The sequence below is a fragment of the Sorghum bicolor genome, chromosome 9 (assembly GCF_000003195.3).
Source record: "Sorghum bicolor cultivar BTx623 chromosome 9, Sorghum_bicolor_NCBIv3, whole genome shotgun sequence".
Taxonomy (NCBI): domain Eukaryota; kingdom Viridiplantae; phylum Streptophyta; class Magnoliopsida; order Poales; family Poaceae; genus Sorghum; species Sorghum bicolor.
Genome location: NC_012878.2, coordinates 57905505 through 57927594, shown reverse-complemented (window position 1 = coordinate 57927594; position 22090 = coordinate 57905505). Strand labels below are relative to the sequence as shown.

At 46.5% G+C, this 22090-nt stretch overlaps 4 protein-coding genes across 4 annotated transcripts; all 4 read left to right on the top strand.

Moving 5' to 3' along the window:
• Window positions 1674–5537, top strand: LOC8083799 (serine/threonine-protein kinase STY8). Its single transcript, XM_002441523.2, has 6 exons — window positions 1674–2313; window positions 3469–3590; window positions 4237–4433; window positions 4539–4713; window positions 4905–5039; window positions 5137–5537. Exons 1-6 carry the CDS (start codon window positions 2013–2015, stop codon window positions 5344–5346), a joined length of 1140 nt encoding a protein of 379 aa, XP_002441568.1. The 5' UTR covers window positions 1674–2012; the 3' UTR covers window positions 5347–5537.
• On the top strand, window positions 6835–7759 carry LOC8083798 (probable calcium-binding protein CML14). Its single transcript, XM_002441522.2, has one exon. The coding sequence runs from the start codon at window positions 7002–7004 to the stop codon at window positions 7560–7562; it is 561 nt and encodes a 186-aa protein (XP_002441567.1). The 5' UTR covers window positions 6835–7001; the 3' UTR covers window positions 7563–7759.
• LOC8083797 (probable isoprenylcysteine alpha-carbonyl methylesterase ICME) lies at window positions 8403–12981 on the top strand. Its single transcript, XM_021447097.1, has 12 exons — window positions 8403–8958; window positions 9392–9468; window positions 9679–9748; window positions 9827–9907; window positions 9996–10070; window positions 10220–10321; window positions 10448–10585; window positions 10940–11005; window positions 11096–11236; window positions 11660–11750; window positions 12299–12464; window positions 12611–12981. The coding sequence occupies exons 1-11, from the start codon at window positions 8444–8446 to the stop codon at window positions 12458–12460; spliced, it is 1518 nt and encodes a 505-aa protein (XP_021302772.1). The 5' UTR covers window positions 8403–8443; the 3' UTR covers window positions 12461–12464; window positions 12611–12981.
• On the top strand, window positions 17755–19333 carry LOC8083796 (protein MIZU-KUSSEI 1). The gene has a single exon (XM_002441520.2). It carries the CDS (start codon window positions 18036–18038, stop codon window positions 19002–19004), a length of 969 nt encoding a protein of 322 aa, XP_002441565.1. The 5' UTR covers window positions 17755–18035; the 3' UTR covers window positions 19005–19333.

The following is a 22090-nucleotide window of genomic DNA, read 5'->3' as shown; positions in this document are numbered from 1 at the left end:
GAGCAACGGATGGCTGGTAATTTGGCTCTTAGCTTGATTTTTCAACGTAGATAGCGGGCCTAGCGCTTGGATTTTGACTCTGGTGTGCGTGTGGCTGGTCACTGGTGGTTTCAGTTTAACCGCGCACCGCTTCGTTGATGGAATGATGGTGAATGCCGAATAATGGAGAATCTGGTTGAAAAGACACGCCGAGCCAACCGTTTTATAAGTCATAGTGCGTGATTGGTTACACGAATTTAGCTTTGCCCTGTCGTTTTGATGTAGTTCACGGATGATTGTCTGGTTGGTGTAAAATGGCCAGCGTAGTCTGGCTGTTGGAAAAGATTTCATTTCTGGTGCATGCAAAGAAAACATCTTCCCCATGTGTCCTAGCTACATGTGAACGGGAACTAAACGAACTATGTTGTAGCTAAAAAGGCCTGGCTAGTGAGAACACATGCATCACTAGTGCAAGTCAGGTCATGGTGAGAAGAAACCAGTTACGTCTATTTTTTAACCTGTCCTAGGTTTAACTCCTCTAACATAGGTTTATAGAGAAAAATACACATCAGCATCTATATATGAATTGGCTCATTACATTCTAAAAAAAATGAAAAATGTTTTGGTTGTGCATCTTTAAGACATGAGGTTGGAGAAATTGACCTAGCCTCTGTTCGGTAGATCTCTAACTCTAGAAGATCTGTTGATTATCTAGAGTTGGAGCCACACGTAATAGATGACTCACTTCGTTTATAGTTTATATTAAATATAAATATTGAATTATTTTAACTTTTTTTATATAAATTGTAGTTATAATATACTACTCCCTTTATCCATAAAAAAAATCGGCTTTTGAGAAGCCAATCAATTTAAAAGTTTAACCAAAGTTTTATAAAATTATATTGAAATTTACAATATAAAGTTAGTATCATTAAATTGATTATCAAAAATATTTCTATAGTAAACCTAGCATGAGTACAAATACTAATATTATTTATTATAAATTTAGTCAAAATTAAACTAATTTGACTTACATATAACCTATAGTTTGTATTTTTTTTAACAGAGGTGGTAAATCTTAGAACCGAAACTCTACCAAGAAACATATTTGTCTATTCACAAAAGAATTTTAAAGTTTGACCAAAGTTTTATAAAAATATATTAAAATTTATAATATAAAGTTAGTACCATTAAATTGATTATAAAAAATATTTTTATAGTAAACCTAGCTTGAGATATAAATATTAATATTATTTATTATAAATTCAGTCAAATTAAACTAATTTGACTTACATGTAACCTATAGTTGTAATTTTTTTTGGACAGAGCTGAAACTCTACCAAGCGGGTTAAAACTAAGTGGGCTGTATATTTTTAAAAGGAGAGAGTAACTCTAAGTCATTTGTTTTTTAAAAAATAATGAAATGTAATTTATTCATATTTGTCTATTCGTGCACATAGAAACATATTTTTTTTTATACGTGTACATGTCGAAGGATCACAAGTTCCGTCAATTAATATAGAAATCTTCTGTACTTGAATTTGAATAAAATGAGAGATTTTACTGAACATTTTTCTACAAGACCACTTGGTAGCACGGTACTATCTATAGCGCATTACGCAGCTCCGGCCGTCCCGTCCCGCGACCTGCGCCGCGTACAAATACGGCGCGCGCCCCACCCACCCGCCGCCGATCCAGCCGCTCCGGCGAGCGCAGCGCAGCCCACGGCATTCGCCAACGAGAGCTTGAAAAGCCCTTCCCACGCTGGGCCCCGCGACGCGAGCCCACACGTCCGCTTCCGCTGCCTCAGCCACTCGGCAGCCCATGTGCTGAGCTCACATGCCTGCCGTTCCCACGCCTCGCCACCCTCCTCCCCCTTCCGCCTCCGCTGCTCCGCCTCCACCTCCTCGCTAGCCTAACCGCAGGGCAGCCACCGCAGACCACACCGCCACTGCACCAATCATCACGCACCGGAGCGCACGCGGGTGGGGAGTCCCGAGGCGATCAGGCGAAGCGGCGCGCCAACTGACGCCATGAAGGAGGGCGGTGGCGGCGGCGGGGACGGGGGGTTCGTGCGGGCGGACCAGATCGACCTCAAGAGCCTGGACGAGCAGCTGGAGCGCCACCTCAGCCGCGCCTGGACCATGGAGAAGCGCAAGGAGGAGGCCTCCGGGGGCGCCGACCAGCGCGGCGCTGGCGCCAGGCCGCACTCCCGGCGCCCGCGGAGGGAGGACTGGGAGATCGACCCGGCCAAGCTCGTCGTCAAGGGCGTCATCGCCCGCGGCACCTTCGGCACCGTCCACCGCGGCATCTACGACGCCCACGACGTTGCAGGTAGCCTACTCCGCCGCCGCCACTCCGTCCTCTGCACGCCACACGCACCCCGACACGGCCCGCGCTCGTCTCGTGGCGCCTGAATCGCCGCGCCGGACTGCCAATGCGGCGCCGGTTGGGACCAGCGGCGGCTCGCGTGCGTGCGTGACTGCGTGCCCGACGCGCTCCCCTCCTTTCTGTTGCCTCTTTTGGCAAATTGCGGGAGTTGACGCGCTGCTTTTTTGGGGGCTTCCCGTGCTGCGAGTGCGACCCCGTGACATCAGTTGGATGGATAGGGCGGCTTTTGGTCACTCATGTGAATCGGGACCATCGCCTAGTCGTGATTCTTGTGATCACTTGGAGCCGAAATGCGGCAATTGCTGGATGCAAAGTTGCTTTGGGGATTCCACAAAGGCAGAGAGCTAGAGATGACGACCTTTCAGTACGGCCGGATGCAATCTAGATTTTCTCACCAGATTTAGACTATCATTTTCTCACCAGATTTAGACTGTCTAGCATGGTAGCAGTATAGAAGAACTAAATATGCTGATCCATCCTACAGTACTTGCATAAGTATATTCCAGCACATGTTGAGAGATTCAAGCAGGTGCTCTGCTTGTATAGATTGCATGCCCTGTTACAGAATGACCATATGCACTCGCTCATCTTGGCATGGCTTCCATAATTTGGCAACCAGTTGTTTGGCTACAATTGAATACCAAAAGAATATGCTGGATGATGTTATCCTGTTATCCTTGATAGGGGGCTCGCTCATTTCTCCTATCCTGGCATGGCTTCCATAATTTGGCAACCACTTGTTTGGCTACAATTGAATACCAAAAGAATATGCTGGATGATGTTATCCTGTTATCCCTGATAGGGGGATAGTAGTAGTTATGGTCAAATTCCAAAACAAAACATCTAAATTTGAGTATGTATAGTCAACTGTGTCATGGATAGCAGAGCACATAGAATTCTATATTTTATTCATAATTTCATATACTTACTGCCTGTAATTCTCAAACCCAACTCCTGCTCCCAGACCATGGTACCTTGATTGCCTGATCGATTCAAGTCTGTGTTCTTGTTATAGGCTGCCAATTTGTTAAAAAAAATGAGAACTTATTGTTACAAATGTTACTTTTTATGTGATATTTTGACTTTGATGCTTTCTAGTGAAACTACTTGATTGGGGAGAGGATGGGCATAGGTCAGAACAAGACATTCAAGCACTAAGAGCAGCTTTTTCACAAGAGGTTTCTGTTTGGCATAAGCTTGACCATCCAAATGTAACTAAGGTACTGCTTGGCTAAAGAAGACAGTTTGTTTATTCATTTTTTTGACTTTATATTTCTGCTGTATTTGAAGAAATGTGATAAATTGGGATCGGCGTGTGATATCTTGCATTACTAGTCATACTTGTTTCTCTAGATTGCATACGAAGGGCATTGCATTGATAGATTCAGTGTATTGTCCCAGTGTTGTAGCATACTTAACTAGAGATCTCGTTTCCTTCTTCCAATGTATCTATGTCAAAGGTGAACAATGTGATGATTCTCATTGTAGGGGCAGAACATTCTGCCGTGTTTTTATGTCTAAGTAATTGCTGTGCACAAAATCAGATACCTGATCCAAATTGAATGCTTGAACCGTAGTTTAAGTCAATGTAGCAGCTTCCGACATGTTATGCTATTATACATCCATGATTACTATTTCTCTAGTCACGATAAAGATGAAGAAAATCTCAATTTTTACATGTTCAAATTGACTTATCAATATTCAATTTTTTTCAGTAATCTCCTGACACGTCTCTTCATTTTCGAAAAGCTGGGTGATATTACTAGCATTAGAGAAAATGGGGTAGAATCAACATATCAAGATCCATGTTTCTTTAGTAGTCTGTTTGTCAGCTATGTAACAACAGCTTTGATTTTTTCCTTGCAGTTTATAGGAGCTATAATGGGTGCAAGGGATCTGAATATTCAAACAGAAAATGGTCACATTGGCATGCCAACTAATATCTGCTGTGTTGTTGTGGAGTACCTTCCTGGTGGTGCACTAAAATCATTTCTGATAAAGAACAGGAGAAGGAAGTTAGCTTTTAAGGTCGTTGTCCAAATTGCTCTTGACCTTGCCAGGGGGTTAGTATTTTACTGGGTCATCCCCAGTCTCTCTGCATCATTGTCTTACTGTTTCTTACTTATTTCGTAAGTATTTGCCTGTATTGACTTTTAAACCTTCACTAGATTAAGTTATCTTCATTCCAAGAAGATTGTGCACCGTGATGTGAAGACTGAAAATATGCTTCTTGACAAAACGAGAACTGTGAAAATTGCTGATTTTGGTGTTGCTCGACTCGAAGCTTCTAATCCCAGTGATATGACCGGTGAAACTGGAACACTTGGTTACATGGCACCTGAGGTACCTTTTCCTGGGCAATCACACTCATCCGCCCCAACCCACCCACCCCCACCCCAGTTGCTCTTTTGTTTTGTGATGTCATGATTTTTAGTTCTAGCATAATATAATATAATGAAAAAAAATGACATTGTTGCATCAAGCATTTGTATTTGTCTATGTTATGCGCCTTATTTTTGGCATTTCATGTGCAGGTTCTCAATGGAAATCCATACAACAGGAAATGTGATGTTTATAGCTTCGGGATCTGTTTGTGGGAGATATACTGCTGTGATATGCCGTATCCTGATTTGAGCTTCTCAGAGGTCACATCTGCTGTTGTTCGTCAGGTAAAGATCTGTGATGTGCCTTTCATGTTTCCTGCTTAGCACTCTTTAGCTGCTGAATTCCGAGCAAGTAGGTGATACAATACTACCTGGTTTACAGAACTTGAGGCCAGAGATACCACGTTGCTGTCCAAGCTCTTTAGCAAACGTGATGAAGCGTTGCTGGGACGCGAACCCTGACAAGCGACCTGAGATGGCTGAGGTGGTGTCCATGTTGGAGGCAATCGACACATCAAAGGGTGGAGGCATGATCCCTGTAGATCAGCGGCCCGGATGCCTTGCATGCTTCCGGCAGTACAGAGGTCCATGATAGATGGAACCCTGCTGGAGCTGCGGTCTGAAGAATGGCCTCTAGATCTTGTGGATGTCTATTGCATTTGTTATCTGGGGAAGCAAACTGGTTATGGAGCTAGTGTGCTTATCGGCTTATGTAAATTCTGTCCCATCCATTCTGTAACTCTGTTTTTATCAATCAATGAAAGAACCGGGCTTGCTCGTCTATGTTTCCTGGGTGATGGAAATTCTTTTTCCAGGATATGACAGAAAATAGCAGCTAGGCAGAAACCCTCAACTGAGGATTGTTGACCGGGAATGTGAATCCATATTATGTGGGATCTTTTGCTGCCTATGGAAAACAGTAAGGCCTTGTTTGGATGTAGTCAGATTCACATCAATCCACATGTATTGAAGTGGATTGGAGTAAAATTTAAACTAAATTCCACCCCAATCCACACCAACACACATGGATTGAAGTAAATCCGACAACATCCAAACAAAGCCTAATGTTGTCGGATTCACCTCAATCCACATGTGTTGGAGTGGATTGGGGTAGAATTTAGTTCAAGTTCCACTCCAATCCACCCCAACACATGTGGATTGATGCGAATCCGATTACATCCAAACAAGGCCTAAAAGGATTATTCTCCCAGCTGTTTTCATAACCAGGGAAAAGTAAGGCTGTGTGAACGTGACATGGAAATCTGGTGTGGTCAGAGTTGCTGTAGAAAGAGTTCTCGCAGAATACATGTAATTCTGAGTGTAGAGAAACGGTGGACACAATAAAAGGTTTCTGCCTCTGAGCCGCTAATCAGCTGACTTAAATAGAATATGCAGAAACTTGAAGCCATGAACAGATAGCTCTGAAATATTCAGGTACGAACAGGCCCAATTATTGAGTAGAAGAAAACGATACTACATGCATGACCAATCGATCACGCCCTAATGAGTGACGAACCACTCCTATCTATGTTAGTTTTTGTTGATGGGAGAGCACCAACGCAGGGGGCGAAGGCGCGAAGCTGTCAGATTCTCTCTTTGCTAAACCTAAGCCGCTGATGTCCACCGTCAACAACCGCACTCCTTTGGCCCTTTCTGTTTCAGGCAGGCATGGGCTGATGCCCTGATGAATTTGTTCCTTGCATCTCCCTGGTCAAGCTAGCTGGTGCACTGCCAGAGACTGTAACAAACTGATCAGGGCACCAGCATTCCTTAATAAGTTTGTTGGACTACAAAAAGTTTTTATACCCAATAAAATTCCTGCATTTTAAATGAGCCCTAAATATTTAGGTATAGATATCTGTACCGTGCTTAGCAAAACTGGAGGTCAAAAGGCGGTTAAAAATCGCAGCTAATTTGACCCCTCGGTCAGTTGCAATTGCAAGTTTGCAACCGAAAAAACTAGAGCCCCGCCGGAGGCCCAAGCCGTTTTGACGCGCAGCCACCGAGGACTTTCCCTGCATCCACCCACCCATGCACGCACTGAACCGGTCAGTCGCGTCGCGGCGCAGGTCTCCACTGTCTCCAGCCAAACCAACCAAAACCCCTCGCGTCTCGCGACGCGTCTTCCCGGTAGATCCACCTCCACCCCTCCATAAATAACCCCGGTCACCGTCTCCTCGCCCCTCATCTCCATCCCTGCACCCCGCAGTCGAGTTCGTCCTCCGTCTCCACAAGTTGAGTTCGTCCATGGCAAGGTCAGCACCGGCGGCGGCAGCAGCGGCCTCTTCTCCGGCGCCGAAGCCACAGCCACAGCCACAGCCGCATCCACATCCGCAGCTGCGGGGCAGCCAGCTGAAGCAGCTGCGGGAGATCTTCCAGCGGTTCGACATGGACGGCGACGGCAGCCTGACGCAGCTAGAGCTAGCGGCGCTGCTGCGGTCGCTGGGCCTGCGCCCGACGGGGGAGGAGGCGCGGGCGCTGCTGGCCGCCATGGACTCGGACGGCAACGGCTTGGTGGAGTTCGGCGAGCTGGCGGCCGCCATCGCGCCGCTGCTCACCACGCAGACGCACCTCGTCGACCAGGCCCAGCTCCTGGAGGTGTTCCGCGCCTTCGACCGCGACGGCAACGGATTCATCTCCGCCGCCGAGCTGGCGCGCTCCATGGCCCGACTTGGCCAGCCGCTCACCTTCGAGGAGCTCACGCGCATGATGCGCGACGCTGACGCCGATGGCGATGGCGTCATCAGCTTCCAGGAGTTCGCCGCCGTCATGGCCAAGTCCGCCCTCGACTTCCTCGGCGTCGCATGACGCCCCATGCCCCTGATGATGGATTGATCTCGCTCACCGGCTGCAGCAATGATTACTTGTTCTCTCTCTTTTTTGTTAGGAAGATGCTCATCAGGTCAGTCAGTGTAGGATAACTGACACAGATAATGTAACTCAAAAACTCATTGATGGAAAATGTGTACATATTTTCGTTGAATTTGCTCAACCTTGCTGCTCAATCTCTCTCGTTTCTAATATGCTAACGCGGTTCTTTTTGTTGCGGATTAGGGCCATTTGGCAGCGCGCGCACTACGAAATGCCAAAAATTCACACAAATTCTAATGGATCAAACAAAGAAAACTTAACTATTTTGGAGATAAACAATCCTCACTGCTCTCGGCTCTACTCTTCCATCGAAATCACTTGTGTTTTGTGGTGGCGTGGCGCGGTAGCACCGAGAAGCGTGACCGCGATCCGCTTTTCACGCTGAGCTGATGCAGAGCAGCCCATCCGTGCATGTGCCGTGCACCGACCGACCTGTGCAACGCCCGACGCGCATCGTAACAGCCTGAGAGACCGTGAACCGGGGCCGGGCTGTCGTCCCCGCTCAAAACCGTGGTCCGTTTCCAGACGCCGCATGCAGACGCGCCGGCGCCGCACGCGGTTTCCATTTCCACCGTCGCGCCGTGACCGTTCGCCGTGCTCGCCCATGCACAGGCCACAGCAGCGCCGGCCGCCGGCGCACGCGCAAAGCCAGCTTGGCGCCGCGTGTCGTCGAGGACTCGCGGTCGGCCAACGGCAACCCAGTCACCAGTCAGAGAGGCCCAACCAAAATGAGTCCCAGCCCACCAGCAGCTGTTGTAGAGACAGACTAGTGGGCTCCAACGGGTAGGGTGCTCGTCAGTCTGTTCTCGTCCGGACCAATGGCTCGCTCCGCACCCCCGCCGCGCCCCGGCGTCCTCCGTTCCGTTGCGCACAGCCACACGCGGGCTGCGGCGAGCACTCTCGCCGTCGCGATCGCGACTAGCGCGCTCATCCGCCTCCTAATTTTGGCCTCCCCAACCTCCCCCTCTCACCCCTCCCTCCCTCCCTCCCTCCCTCTCCATGACTGCACCTCCAGGCCACCCCGAGCCCGCTCCCCTCACCCTACACTGCCGCCGGGACCCTCGCACCCGTCGATCGCCGTGGCAATGCAGCACGCCAGCGACCACCCCGCCGGCGGGGGCGGGAGCGCCGAGGGGGAGGCCTTCGTCCCGCGCGGCGGGCCCCAGCAGGGCCTGCGCCGCCGCACCGGCCCCGTCCCGCTCGACTACTCAAGCCCCCGCAGCGGCCGCGCGGGCGACGGGAGGCGCTCCACCTTCCGGGAGGACGTCGGGCACGCCGCCGCCGAGACGTACCTCGTCACGGGACTCGCATTCACCCTGCTCGGATACCTCGGGTGATCTACGTTTACCAATTACTCGCGATAGGCTTCCATGTTTCGCTTCAGTTCGTTGATCGGTGGTGGTTGCCGTTTCTCTGACACCTCTCCGGTAGATTATTGTGTAGTATTACAGTTGTTGTGTCCTATATGGAGAGTAGTGGTTAAGGGTAATGGTAATTTATCAGAACCTGCAACCCTATTTCTTATGGTGCTAAGAACCAGTAATATTGGTAGCAAGCTACGAAAACTTTGTCCCCCCTTTCCAAATAGTTCTAAGGGATGTCGTGGACTATATATGTTGCTTGCATAGAGCTAAATGTTAATTTGCATTTCTAGCTCAAAATTCATATCACACAATATACAATTTGTTGTCCATCCATAGCATGCATTGCACAGATACATCAGAGCATCATGATTGATTTGCTGACATGCTTTTGTGATTTTTCAGGGTTGGTTATCGGTGGATATCGCAGCTTATTGCACTCCTTGTGTATGCAGTTTTACTCATGCCTGGTTTCATAAAAGGTGTGCGATAAGGGATTTAACTTTTGGTTATCTGAAAATATTAATTATGTTTACATATTATTTGCCTCTTTGTTGGGTATGTTTTTCCCCAACCTTTTCTTGATAAACAATTTGCTTCCTTATATGCTGTTGATAAATGGTGCCGAAATATGGTTGGTATAACATGTTCTAACAACTAATATGTATACCCCGTTTTTTGTTTGTTTCCAGTTGGGTACTACTATTTCTTTTCAAGTCAGGTTATTAGAAGTGTAGTCTATGGAGAACAACCAAGAAATAGGTAAGGTATAGATTAAAAGTCACGTGCTATATAGTGTCCTCGAGGATTTGTAACAGTAGATCCAGAGATATTATGCAGGTTGGATTTGTACATGCCCAGAGATAACAGCAAATCCAGTCCAGTTGTGGCATTTGTAACTGGTGGAGCTTGGATCATTGGGTAAGTGACAGTTTCCTCACGAATGACAATACATTACAGGGTTCATTCATGGTGACTTTCCTTTGTTACTAATGTGGTTTATATTTAGTTACAAGGCGTGGGGTGCTCTCCTTGGAAGGCGGTTAGCAGAGAGAGGAATTATAGTAGCTTGTATTGATTACAGGTGCTGATGCCTTAAAGAATTTTGTGATGTATACACCACATACATGTAATTCACCATTATGTCTTTGGCCTGTATTTTTTAATTAATTTTGAGTATTGACTGGTTGATTTCTCTTTGCCTGATTGGCAAAATTTAAATATGACTGGCAGAAATTTCCCTCAAGGAACAATAAGCGACATGGTCACTGATGCTTCTGAGGCAATATCATTCATCTGTAAAAATGTTGTTAGCTTTGGAGGGGATCCTGATAAGTAAGTGATACTTTGCCATTTGTTTGCAAGTAGTTACAGTTGTTCTTTGAGCTCTGTATCCTCTCTGCTTTAGATCTTGTATTTTAATTGTTACCTTTTAATAAATCAATTTATGACAATCTGCAGAATTTACTTGATGGGTCAATCAGCAGGAGCACATATTGCGGCCTGTGCTCTCTTAGAGCAAGCAGTTAAAGAATCCAAGGGAGAGAGTACCTATTGGAATCTGGCTCAAATAAAAGCGTATTTTGGTTTATCTGGAGGGTGAGAGCTTTAAAGCCTCGGCATCTGTTTTATTGTGTCTGTAAATTTATATTCTTAATCATGTATCGTATTATTAAACATTTCTCAACATTACTAGCACATAAAAAATTATCTGATAAAGCAATAAAAATGCTTGCACCAAGCTTGAAGAATGAAATCTGATTTGTGAAACTGGGGTAGCCCTTCAATTCTAGAAAAGGCCAGACTTCTTGGATAAAAATATAAAATGATCTGTCATACAAAACATACTACCACGGTACCACCACATCACTCTGTTTCTGCTGGTCCCAAACTGAGATACGAAGGTAGTGTTGCTGATCCTACATGACATATGTACTTATTTGCAATTTGCAGATACAACATCCAGAATTTGGTTGATCACTTTCATGAACGTGGTCTTTATCGTTCAATATTTCTCAGGTAAATAATGTGGATTTTTTTTTTTTGGTGGAGGTGTTTCTTTTTTTGCAATTGAATAAGTGCTGACTAAATTACAAACCACGATTTCAGCATAATGGAGGGAGAGGAATCACTGCCACGTTTCTCACCTGAAATTGTCGCCAAAAAATTAAGTGCAGAAACCATATCTCTGCTACCTCAGATTGTACTACTGCATGGAACAGCAGATTACTCCATACCATCATCTGCGAGGTTGAATACTTTTGTTCTGGACTAGCTTACTCTAACCGTCGTATTGATACCTCAAGTGATTATATATTTCCACTGCTTTATTTGAGTTTTTTTTTTTGCTTCTTTTTGTCAAGATGCTAACACCAATTTTAAATTGAATATACAAACAAAGTTCTAGTCATATTTTAGCAATTTATTTTGGTTTGGAATCCTACTTGTAGATAGGAACCATTGCTCCAATTTTGACTCTTGACTTTTAATAACATTTTACAAGTAATTGTGCCCCTAAAAAAATAGTTTCGTGCCATTATTAGTTTTCATTTCTGAATACAAGCTCATATAACCATTGTATCATTATTTGGGAACATTGGTTTGCCTTTCTGTTCAAGATAATCCTTTCTTGCTCCATCTTCTGGCTCTGAATAGCTCTGTATTTTAACACAGTGCAACTTTTGCGGATGTTCTTAAACAAGCTGGTGGAAAAGTAGAGTTACAATTGTATGAAGGGAAAACACATACTGATGTATTTTTACAGGTAGGTTATTGAATACCAGAATATGAAGCCATATCACTTCTGTTCTTGTGCTTTTTAGTTTTTAAAGCTTTTATCATTAGTTGATCAACTAACACGCTGCTATGTGAATGGCTCTTGAGAACTTTCATCTATTGGTTTTATAACTCCAATGACAAGGATCGCAGGACAATGCTCATTTTACATACATTACTGCATCCACTTCAGCAGGCTTTATTCCAAAGGAATGAAAAAACAATGAACTTCAGCATGAACCTAACTTCCTATGCTCGTGAGATTTATAGTTTATAGGATGTCGTGGATTAGGCCCCCTCAGTTCACTTTACTGAAACCTTAAGCGAAAAATTATTGACTGAAAAATATCTACTTTCTTTTAGAGCTGTGTTTGAAGTAGTCAAGAAAACACTGCGAAATAGTAAATAGAGCTATTTGAAATGCTGCCATCTTATAGGAGTTCTGCAGATAATTCACTGAAAACATTCTGTCATCCAAAACTTCACATATTATCCTTTTCTACTTGTTTGTAGCCTTGACCTGATGCTCCATTGTAGGATCCACTAAGGGGTGGCAGGGACAAAATGCTTGAAGATGTTTTATCTGTCATTCATGTTGATGATGCAAGTGCGCGTGAGAAGGCCGCTTCAGCACCTACCCCGGAGCGCCTGGTTTATGAGTGGCAAATTAAATTGGCCCGCCAAATTAGTCCCTTCTAAACAGGTTTTGCTTCTTTCTATCTCAATATTGTACGGTCAATATGATCTTTCAGTTTGGCTTTGGTCTTTCTGTTCCTCAATCAGTTTTTGAAGTGCTCGAATGAATCGATTTTTCATGCTATATTGAGAATTTTACTTGCTTTGTGATAGGCCTGTACAGAGAAAGGGTTTCCTCCGCATGCATGCACAAGAAAGCTATGCATCTGCGCATTGTGCCAACATGGGGAACTACATAGGGTCCAGGAATTTTCAGAGTTTTCACTGGGTCAAGGAAATGCAGCTTGTACGCAGTGCTCGGGGGCGCCAGTTGCCACTGATGGAAGATCTGAGGGGCCTCTTGGCTGTAGCCTGTAGGCAGTGCTCTACTACTTCCTTATACTCTACGCCTAGATGTGTTTACCTTCCTTGTTTTCTTTGGACAAAATGTATAAAATCCTAATACAATTCTGTAAATAGAATAGGAGGTTGTTTGATCATAAGAATATATCGCCAATTCATGTGAGAAATGTTAGTAGGACCTATTTACTGGACCATAGAAATGTTAGTACGTGGCTAGATGGTCTGGCAATTTCCGCTGTTTGGTCGAGCGCAGCGCGTGTCGGCTACCGCCGTGCTCGCGTGCCGGGAGGTAGGCGCCGACTGCCGGCCGCCTCCATGCCATGTCGCGTGGGTGTCGCCGGGCAGCCGGGTGAGGCTCTTCTGTCGCACCCTCGTCGCGACCATGAGTTCTGTCTGTCACCGTCCTTCCAGAATTCCAACCGTACGTGTAACGTGCTGCATGTTAGGTGACCAGCATTGGATGCGGCGGCCGTGCTGTGCCGGCAGCCGTATCGGCATGCGAGGAAATGGTCCGGCCCAAAGGATTCTGATCGCCGTATGGGTGGCTGCCTGGCTGCATCACGTCACGTCTGCACTCCGCACGTCTACCTAAGTATTGTTTAGTTCCAATTTTTTAAAATGTACACAGTAGTATTTTTGTTTATATTTGACAAATATTGTCCAATCGTAAACTAACTAAACTTATAAAATTTGTCTCGCAATTTACATGTAAATTGTACAATTAGTTATTTTTTATCTATATTTGATGCTTTATGCATTTGCCACAATATTTAATATGACCACTGAAAAAATTTGCAAAGTTTTTAGGAACTAAACAAGGCCCTAATAGTAAAAACCTCTACGTGTCAGAGAGTCAAAATAGTTGTTGATGACACTTGACACATGTAGTCCTCATCAGTCACCCAGATAACAGTCCATCACAGTTTAGATGTTGGTACACAGTTGTATTTGCAGCCATTTTGGTGTTGACTATTGACTGACAGAGATGGTTTAGCTCCACGCCTAGAGTCTCGGTGGCCATCCGGACTGGTTTTCTTCGAAGGCATGGAACAAAGGAATTAGAACATTTATTTTAAAAAATAAATTATTTTCTTATCATAGTACTCAATCCATCCCAAATTGTAAGTCGTTTGACTTTTTTAATATCAAGTTTGACCACTCGTCTTATTCAAAGTTTTGTACAAAATATCACTTTTTTTTGTTGTGTATTGGTTTATTAATAAAAGTTTTTTAATAATAACTTAAAATTTGACTATATTTGCATAAATTTTTTGAATAAGACGAGTGGTCAAACTTGGGGTAAAAAAAGTCAAACGACTTACAATTTGGGATGGAGGTAGTAAAAATGTAGGAAAACATAAAAAAAAATCGAGGGATGCTTGGTTGCAATTTTCTAGCCATACTTCTTATGGCTTCCACGCTTTTATATTGTACTACTTTCACAAATCTGGGCCACCTTTTATATTGTACTACTCTCTCTATCTTGAAATATGGGAGATGTAGTTTTTTCATAAGGTAAATTATACTAATCTTAATTAATAAATTTATAAAAAAGAGAAATTTGCTTAGGACTTTAAATTAGATATTTTATAAATTATGTTAAATATTAATGCTCTTCTCTATTAATTTTGTAACTTAAGAGAAATCTAAACTCTTTATGTTTCAGGACAAAGTGAGTAGAACATAGCACGTGTATGGCGTGAAACCACAATACGGTCACAAGACAAACAATCACCCCCACTAACTACGGTCACAAGACAAACGATCGCCACCACTTAGTATCGTCATCATGGAAGCATGCGTTGTTTGAGGTCCTGTTTAGTGCGAAATTTTTTTATAAAATGGCTACCGTAGCAATTTCGTTTGTCTCTGACAATTATTGTCCAATCATAGACTAACTAGGCTTAAAAGATTTGTCTCACAAATTACAGACAAACTGTACAATTAATTTTTTATCTATATTTAATGTTTCATGCATATACCGTAAGATTCAGTTTGACGAATTTTTTTTAAAAAAATAGAACTAAACAATCCCTCAATACCGCACGGCATTTTAACCCGCCATTCTTCTTTGCTCGGTGAGTTGGTGTTCTTATCCCTGCCCCTGAGTGGCTGAGCCATCGATCGTCATTCATGAGTGGAAGGACAAGGACTGTTGCCCTGTTGACATGATACACAACAGTACGAAACCCTGGAGCAGACGCGAAATTGTGAAGAAGGCGCGGCGGACATCAGCATAGCAGCAGGCCAGCTGCAATCAGATCAGCGGCAGGGACGACCGCGATAGATCTAAGCATAGCATAAACACATGTATAACCTTACACAGGGACGACAGTATTAAATCTAAACATAACATAAAACATGTACAATCTTACATGAGATTTTAGTTTTAAACTATTATATGACCACTAATTAACTAATGCATAAGGATTAGTGCTAGATCAGCGTTGGCAGTCGCTATTGGAGCCTCCGGTGGTGATGCAGTAGATGGTGGTGTTGTAGATGGACGTGATTCATCAGTTAATGGTTCGAGAACCCTCTACATATGAAGATCACCTTTTTCCTGATAACAGCGGCCTTGTGGACGCCGCCGGCACTGGTCTGGATAGGATTGAGACCTTTTTGAACCCTCCAGCGGTTGATCGGTTTGGTAGAAATAAATAAGATGGAGAGGCGCCGCCAATCGTGGCGGATCTTACCACATTGGATATACATTACATGTATCACAATCATGTGGTTAATTAATCACGTGGTTAATTAATCTCGTCATTATTACGGCATTCGTCGAGATCACAATGCAATAGACAGCACTGTACACTACTATCACTAACAGGGCGACGATGGACGGACACCGACGGAGCTAGCCGTGGTCTGTCCCTCCCTGCCGAACGCCGATCGCGTCGGCGTTGCAGGCTCGCAGCGTAGCACGGCACGGACACGGCGTCGTGGTCTGGACTCTGGTCTGGTCTCGTCTGGTCTCGTGGAGGGAGGGGCGGAGGCCGGCAGCCGTAGTGCCAGTCATAGCTACTGCTACGAGGACGAGGGGCCGGCGGCTCGTACGGCGTGTCACGTCCTCACCTGGACCCGACCTGCGCCGGCGCCCGGCGCTTCCGATCCGGTCCGCCACGCACCGTCGCCGTCGCGGCGTCGGTCCCCTGCCTGGCAGTGGCAGTGGCAGTGGGTGGCCTGCCACCTGTGGGCTGTGGCGGTGTGTGTGGCGCTACAGGCCCTGGTCAAAGCAAGGCCGGCAGCACGCAGCAGCTTTCGCTTTGTGGCCATAGCCGCACCTTTGGGACCGGCCTCGCGTCGCGTGGCGCCGATCCCCAAGCAGCTTTGGCAGAGGAAAAAAACAGCAACGCCCTCCTCCTCTCTGCTTTCCCTCTGCCGCCGCCGCTGCTCTCCCCTCTCCCCTCGTCGTCTTTCTCTTCTGCTCCTGCAATCTGCCGCCGCAGCCGCAGTCAGCTCTTCACAGCTGCTGGGACTTTGGATCTCACGTTCTCACTCATCACGGTCACTTCACTATACTTCCCGTTCAAAAGAAAGGTGCACACTCCACACCGTACACGATTGAAAGTAAAAGGACTCGGAATTGGCGAATTGCATGTTACAGTAGCGTGTCCAGCTCGTAGTCCATCTTTGAGAAAGATTCCGTTAAAGAAACGCTCTGACAGGAGCCACAAAGATGAAACAATCTGAAATGAAATGACCAAAACTCTAAAATTGAGCGACACGAAATGCTCCTTTTATTTCCTTTTCTTTCATGGAGAAATGTACCGCACAGCTTCGCTGTTGTTTTTTTATAATGGAGAAACACTTGGACTGTGTATTCCTATACGTGTTGTTTTCAGTTTTATTGTGCTCAACTGCTGGTCCTCGCACGGCCGCACTGGGACTATGAGCTTCAGTTCGGTACAGTTAGGTAAAGCGACACTGCATCTGCATGCCCATCTGTTCCCGTATTTAAAGGAAGATGCTTCATTAGTTGCGTTGGTTTCGCTTGTGTTTCTGACAAAGACGCTTCGATTCTTAGCGTAGTTTTCAGCATGTCAATGCACAGCAGTGGTTACGTGCTTATAGGTATAATACTCCAACAGTAAGCTTGAAGACGCTATTCAGAGAATGAATTTGCTTATCCTGACAAATGAAGGCACTAAGCTTATATCACTGTATATACTTTTACTATGCTCCATCAGAAAATTCAGCAAGACAACCATAGTACCAATCAGGCGATCAAGTCTTCGTTTGTTCGGAACCTAAACAAGATGGCAGCTGTTTTCTAATCTGCTGCCCATAAAAACCGCTGAGAACCTGGAGACAGAAACCTCTGAGAACAAGCCAATGAACACTTCACTCAAGCCTCATCAGTACATCATCAGCACTCACTAACATAATCACATTCAGGTGCTCACGAATTAACAATCCCCCACCAGCATCAAATTCAAAGCAGGCACGGCCCCCTCCTCTCTCTCTTGTCACTCTCTGTCTGTCACACATACACACGCAATCTCAGGGGCCCCAATTATCTAATCAAACCATAAATTCCTCAATCCTGCCCCTGCTGCCACAATCTCAGTTCCTGTCTACCATTTCCTCACAAGAAAGAAACAATGGCCAGACCTGCAGGACCCACCGGCCCAGGGCCTTCAGCCACAGCCCACACAGCACAAAGGCCTTTTTTAGGTCCAAAATATTTTGCAAAATGCGAATAGTACCAATTTCGTTTGTATTTGACAAATATTGGCCAATCATAAACTAACTAGGCTCAAAAGATTCGTCTCGTCAATTCCGACAAAACTATATAATTAGTTTTTATTTTCGTCTATATTTAATACTTCATGCATACGTCTAAAGATTCGATGTGACGGAGAATCTGAAAAATTTTATAAAATTTTTGGGAACTAAACAAGGCCAAAGGCCAAGCAAGAAAAAAAAAGAAACAACACTCCTCTCTCTCTCTCACACACACATCTTCCTCCTCTGCCCTGTTTGGTGGGTTCAGCTCACCAGCCTCCTCCCAGTACAAAAGCCCTAGCGCTGTGGACTGTGGTGGTGGTGGTGGCTAGAGGAACGAGTGGGAGTACTCCTACAGTTCAGCTCAGCTTTGAATATAACCTCGCGCACACAGCCCAACACAAGCGCGTAGCTCTCCAGTCCATTGCATTCCTCTGCTTTCACCAAGAAAGCTTGAGCTAGCTCAGGATAGGACAAGGCGAAGACAGCAAGGCACCGCACCACCATGAGAACCATCACGGCGAGGAACCCGCATGACTCGCTCTCCTTCTCCAGGCGGCACTTCAAGTGGCCGGTTCTCGGCAAGAGCAAGAGCCACGGCGCCGCGACGTTCGGGGACGACGAGTACATGAAGAGCTCGGAGGCGGAGGACGATGACGAGGCGACCATGGCCTTCTCCTCCGCCTGCCCGTCCTTCCACTCCGAGGGCTTCGTCGTGTCCCCTCCGCTGAAGGCGGCGCGCGCGGCGCCGGCGCTGCACCAGCCGCAGCAGCCTCCACCGCCGCCGGCGCCGGCGTCGGTGGCGGGGCAGAGGAGGAGGAAGGTCCGAACGGCCGTGTCGCGCCTGCGGTCCGCGCTGGCCAACGCCGTGGCCGGGCGGCACAGGCAGGTAGGCCTGGGCGCGCGTCTCACCGGCACGCTCTACGGCCACCGGCGCGGCCACGTGCACCTGGCGTTCCAGGTGGACCCGCGCGCGTGCCCGGCGCTGCTGCTGGAGCTGGCGGCGCCCACGGCTGCGCTGGTGAGGGAGATGGCCTCGGGCCTGGTGCGCATCGCGCTGGAGTGCGAGCGCGCCAAGGGCTCGTCCGCCGCCGCGGCTTCGCTGCCGTCCCCGGGCGCCGCCGGCCGCGGCCCCGGTGGAGGAGGCAAGAAGCTGGTGGAGGAGACGGTGTGGCGCGCCTACTGCAACGGCAAGAGCTGCGGGTACGCGGTGCGGCGCGAGTGCGGCGCGGCGGACTGGCGCGTGCTCCGCGCGCTGGAGCCCGTGTCCATGGGCGCCGGTGTCATCCCCGCCGCCAGCTGCGGCGGCGGCGAGGGCGACGTCATGTACATGCGCGCCCGGTTCGAGCGCGTCGTGGGATCCCGCGACTCGGAGGCATTCTACATGATGAACCCGGACAACAGCAGCGGCGCTGGTCATGGCGGCGGTGGGCATGGCGGGCCCGAGCTCAGCGTCTACCTCCTCAGAGTCTGATCGGCCGCGCATGGCGCTGGCACACCTGTTGTGTGGATCACGCCGCCTCCCTGTTCCTTCCTTTTTGTGCATGCCAAGTTGTGAAAATGGATTAGGCACCTAGGTTGGTGGTAGCTTCAAGCGTAGTAGCTGATGGATATGGGGATGGACATGAAAATGTTTTTGTGGTTTCTTGTGGCGATCAAATGGTGATGGATGGTAGAAGCTGCAGTTTCTAGTTTGTAATGGCTCTGAACTCTGAAGCTGAATAGTTGTAGTAGTAGCTCCTTGTTCTGCATATGGTGTGTAATGCTCAATAAAATAGCCCGTATTCATCGTATTTACTTTTACTAGCTCTCAATCTTCGCATCTGAGACGACTGAATTTTTCTTCTTTTTCTTATTATTCGTGTATTGTGAAATTCATGAAGAAAGGGCGCAAAAGTTCTCGATTTTGAAGCCCTAGTATATTATGAGGGCAACGGAGAAAGACTGTTGCTTCTTTCTGTACGTGTATTATCCGCTACGACTAGTAATCTGTACGTTGTATTCGGCGGTCGGATTTTGGCACGAAAACATGTCACGTTGCGCAGGCAGGACAGTTCGCCATTGTTGGTCTCAAAAGACTCGAATTCTGCCTGCTTTTTATGGTGGGCCTGTACCATTTCTTTTGTTACGTTTTGCTGCAATTTCCATATCTGATTTTCCTTCTTTAAACCAAGTTCTTATCTGTCAAATGATATAATGAATCTCTGGAGTTTAGGTGCCAATTGCACCAAGAATCACAACAGAAACCTGGCTCTGCAGGCTCGCAGTTTCCTTCAAACTGTATACTACTAGTCCTTGCTGTATTGCTGTGCTTCTCCACACACTCGTGTAGTACAGCGGGATGAAACGCCTGAGCAATTAACGAGCAGTGGGTGCTCCTCGCCCGGGCGACACTCTCGTGGTCGCGGTAAGGCGGAAGCAGCACGATCCGTGTCTTATGTCTGCAGCATGCTGCAGAGCAGAACCAAGACGCCGACCAGAAGCATCAGTAGTTCAGGAACCTGTCCTTGAGATTATGATTATCCATGGGATTGGGATCGATGTGATGTGGAATCCGGGGCGGATCGATACATTGCTTCAGCTAGAGGAGAGCGATGATCCATGCAGTTGGAACTTGGAAGTGGAAGACATGAGGCGTGGTGCATGGTAGCGCGGGGAAGGGCGGGCGAGAGCGAGGAGCGGGGAGCGAGAGGACTCACTCGGAAGCACCGGACACCGGAGAGAAGAGAAGGTAGGCACAGGCTGATAGGCATGCATCATGCATGCCTAGTCGCAGTCGCATCCCCGTTTGCCATCCCGAGGCAACGTAGTACACAGCATGGCGCGGACTGCAGCGGCATGCCTACTAGTACCTGTCTATACCACCAATGGAGTACAGTACACTAGAGACAGCATCGCTAGCCACTACCCAGTACTACTGTAGCGGCACCTCAGCACGGCATCGCAGCACCCCGATCATCAATGCAGATGAAGAGAGATCACAGGCGACGGTACTACTACTACTACAAGAGCAGCTTTGCTTACGCCGCTGATGACCATTTCTCCCGTCATCATCATCTTTGGCTTCAGGCCATTGCATTCTCCCCTGTCCCTCTGTGATGGCCACACCACACAGGCATCTGCCGGTGATTATTTAGCGCACCGTTGCCATTTGTTTGGGGTCTTTGGAGAGGAATGCAATGCAATGGATGGGCAGGTCCGCAGGTGGCCCAAAACAGGCCAATGGCCCTCCATCATTCTCGCATCATTACCGCTAGATGCTGCGAGATGATGACGATGATTACAGTACCACCCATGGTGGGGGGGTTGCGGCGCGTCTGCTTTTGCAGGACCCTTGTCTGTCTGGGTAACGCAGCGCGGCACTCGATAAAGAGGAGCGGGGAGGAGACTGCTGTGTCTGTCTGTCTGTCTGTCTGTCTGTCTCTGACGGGGACGAGAAGGAAGCCGCGGCATGTCATGTCATCCCTCGACGACGGCTCGACTCTCGCTTGGCACCGGAGCCGGAGCCTCGCCGCGTCGATCCGAGGAGCATGGCATGGCATGGAGCCTCGCCGAACGCACACCACAGTTGTGGCGCTGTCCGCAAAGATCGATGTGGGAGAGTACTAAGCGGCTTTACTTTTTGGTATTATAGTATCTTTATATTTGGTAATTATTTTCTAAATATAGAGTAATTAAAATCAAAAGTTAGTTACTTTTTTATCTATATTCAGTCCTCCATGTATGTGCCGTAAGATTTAATTTGATGGAGACTTTTGAAAAGTTTTTGAATTCTAGGGTGGACTAAACAAGACATTAGCTCTAAAAGTTTTCAAGATTTATCATTATATCGAATCTTTTGACGTATGCATAGAGAATTAAATATAGATAAAAAATAATCAATTGCACAGTTTGACTGTAATTTATGAAACGAATCTTTTAAGACTAATTGGTTCATAGTTAGACAATAATTATCAAATACAAACGAAAGTGCTACAGTAGCTAACCCTAAATTTTTCTTTGAAGCCTACTCCCTCCGTCCCAAAAAGAGTGTCGTTTTAGGTTTTTTTGGCACAAGTTTAACTCGATTTGTAGAAAATATATACAATATTTATATCTCTAAATAAATTTGTTAAAAAAACTAGCCTTAAATATCTTTCCAATGATACTAATAATGTACTATAAATACTAATAATTTTTACTATATATTTAGTTAAAGTTATTTCTCGGGAAGCGAAAACGACACTTATTTCGGGACGAAAGAAGTAAGTCTGAAAACCATGTAAACCCCGAAACCGGCCCTAACCTGACTCTAACACCGTTGAGCATTGGTGGAGCTTAGTGAGGGCCATATTTGGCCATGGACCCTCTAACTTCATGTCAATGAGATGAGATGACATAGTTTTTTTTTTTTTAAAAAAACTGAGATGAGATGACATTGTTCGAACTTCAAGAACCGAGCGGACGGCCGTTTACGTTTAGGAGGGTGTTGGACTGTCATGATGGCCCTCGAGTCTGTGACCGTGCGGCCCACACAGCTCAAAGTGCTGCTGCTGCTGCTGATTTGGATATGCGATGGCC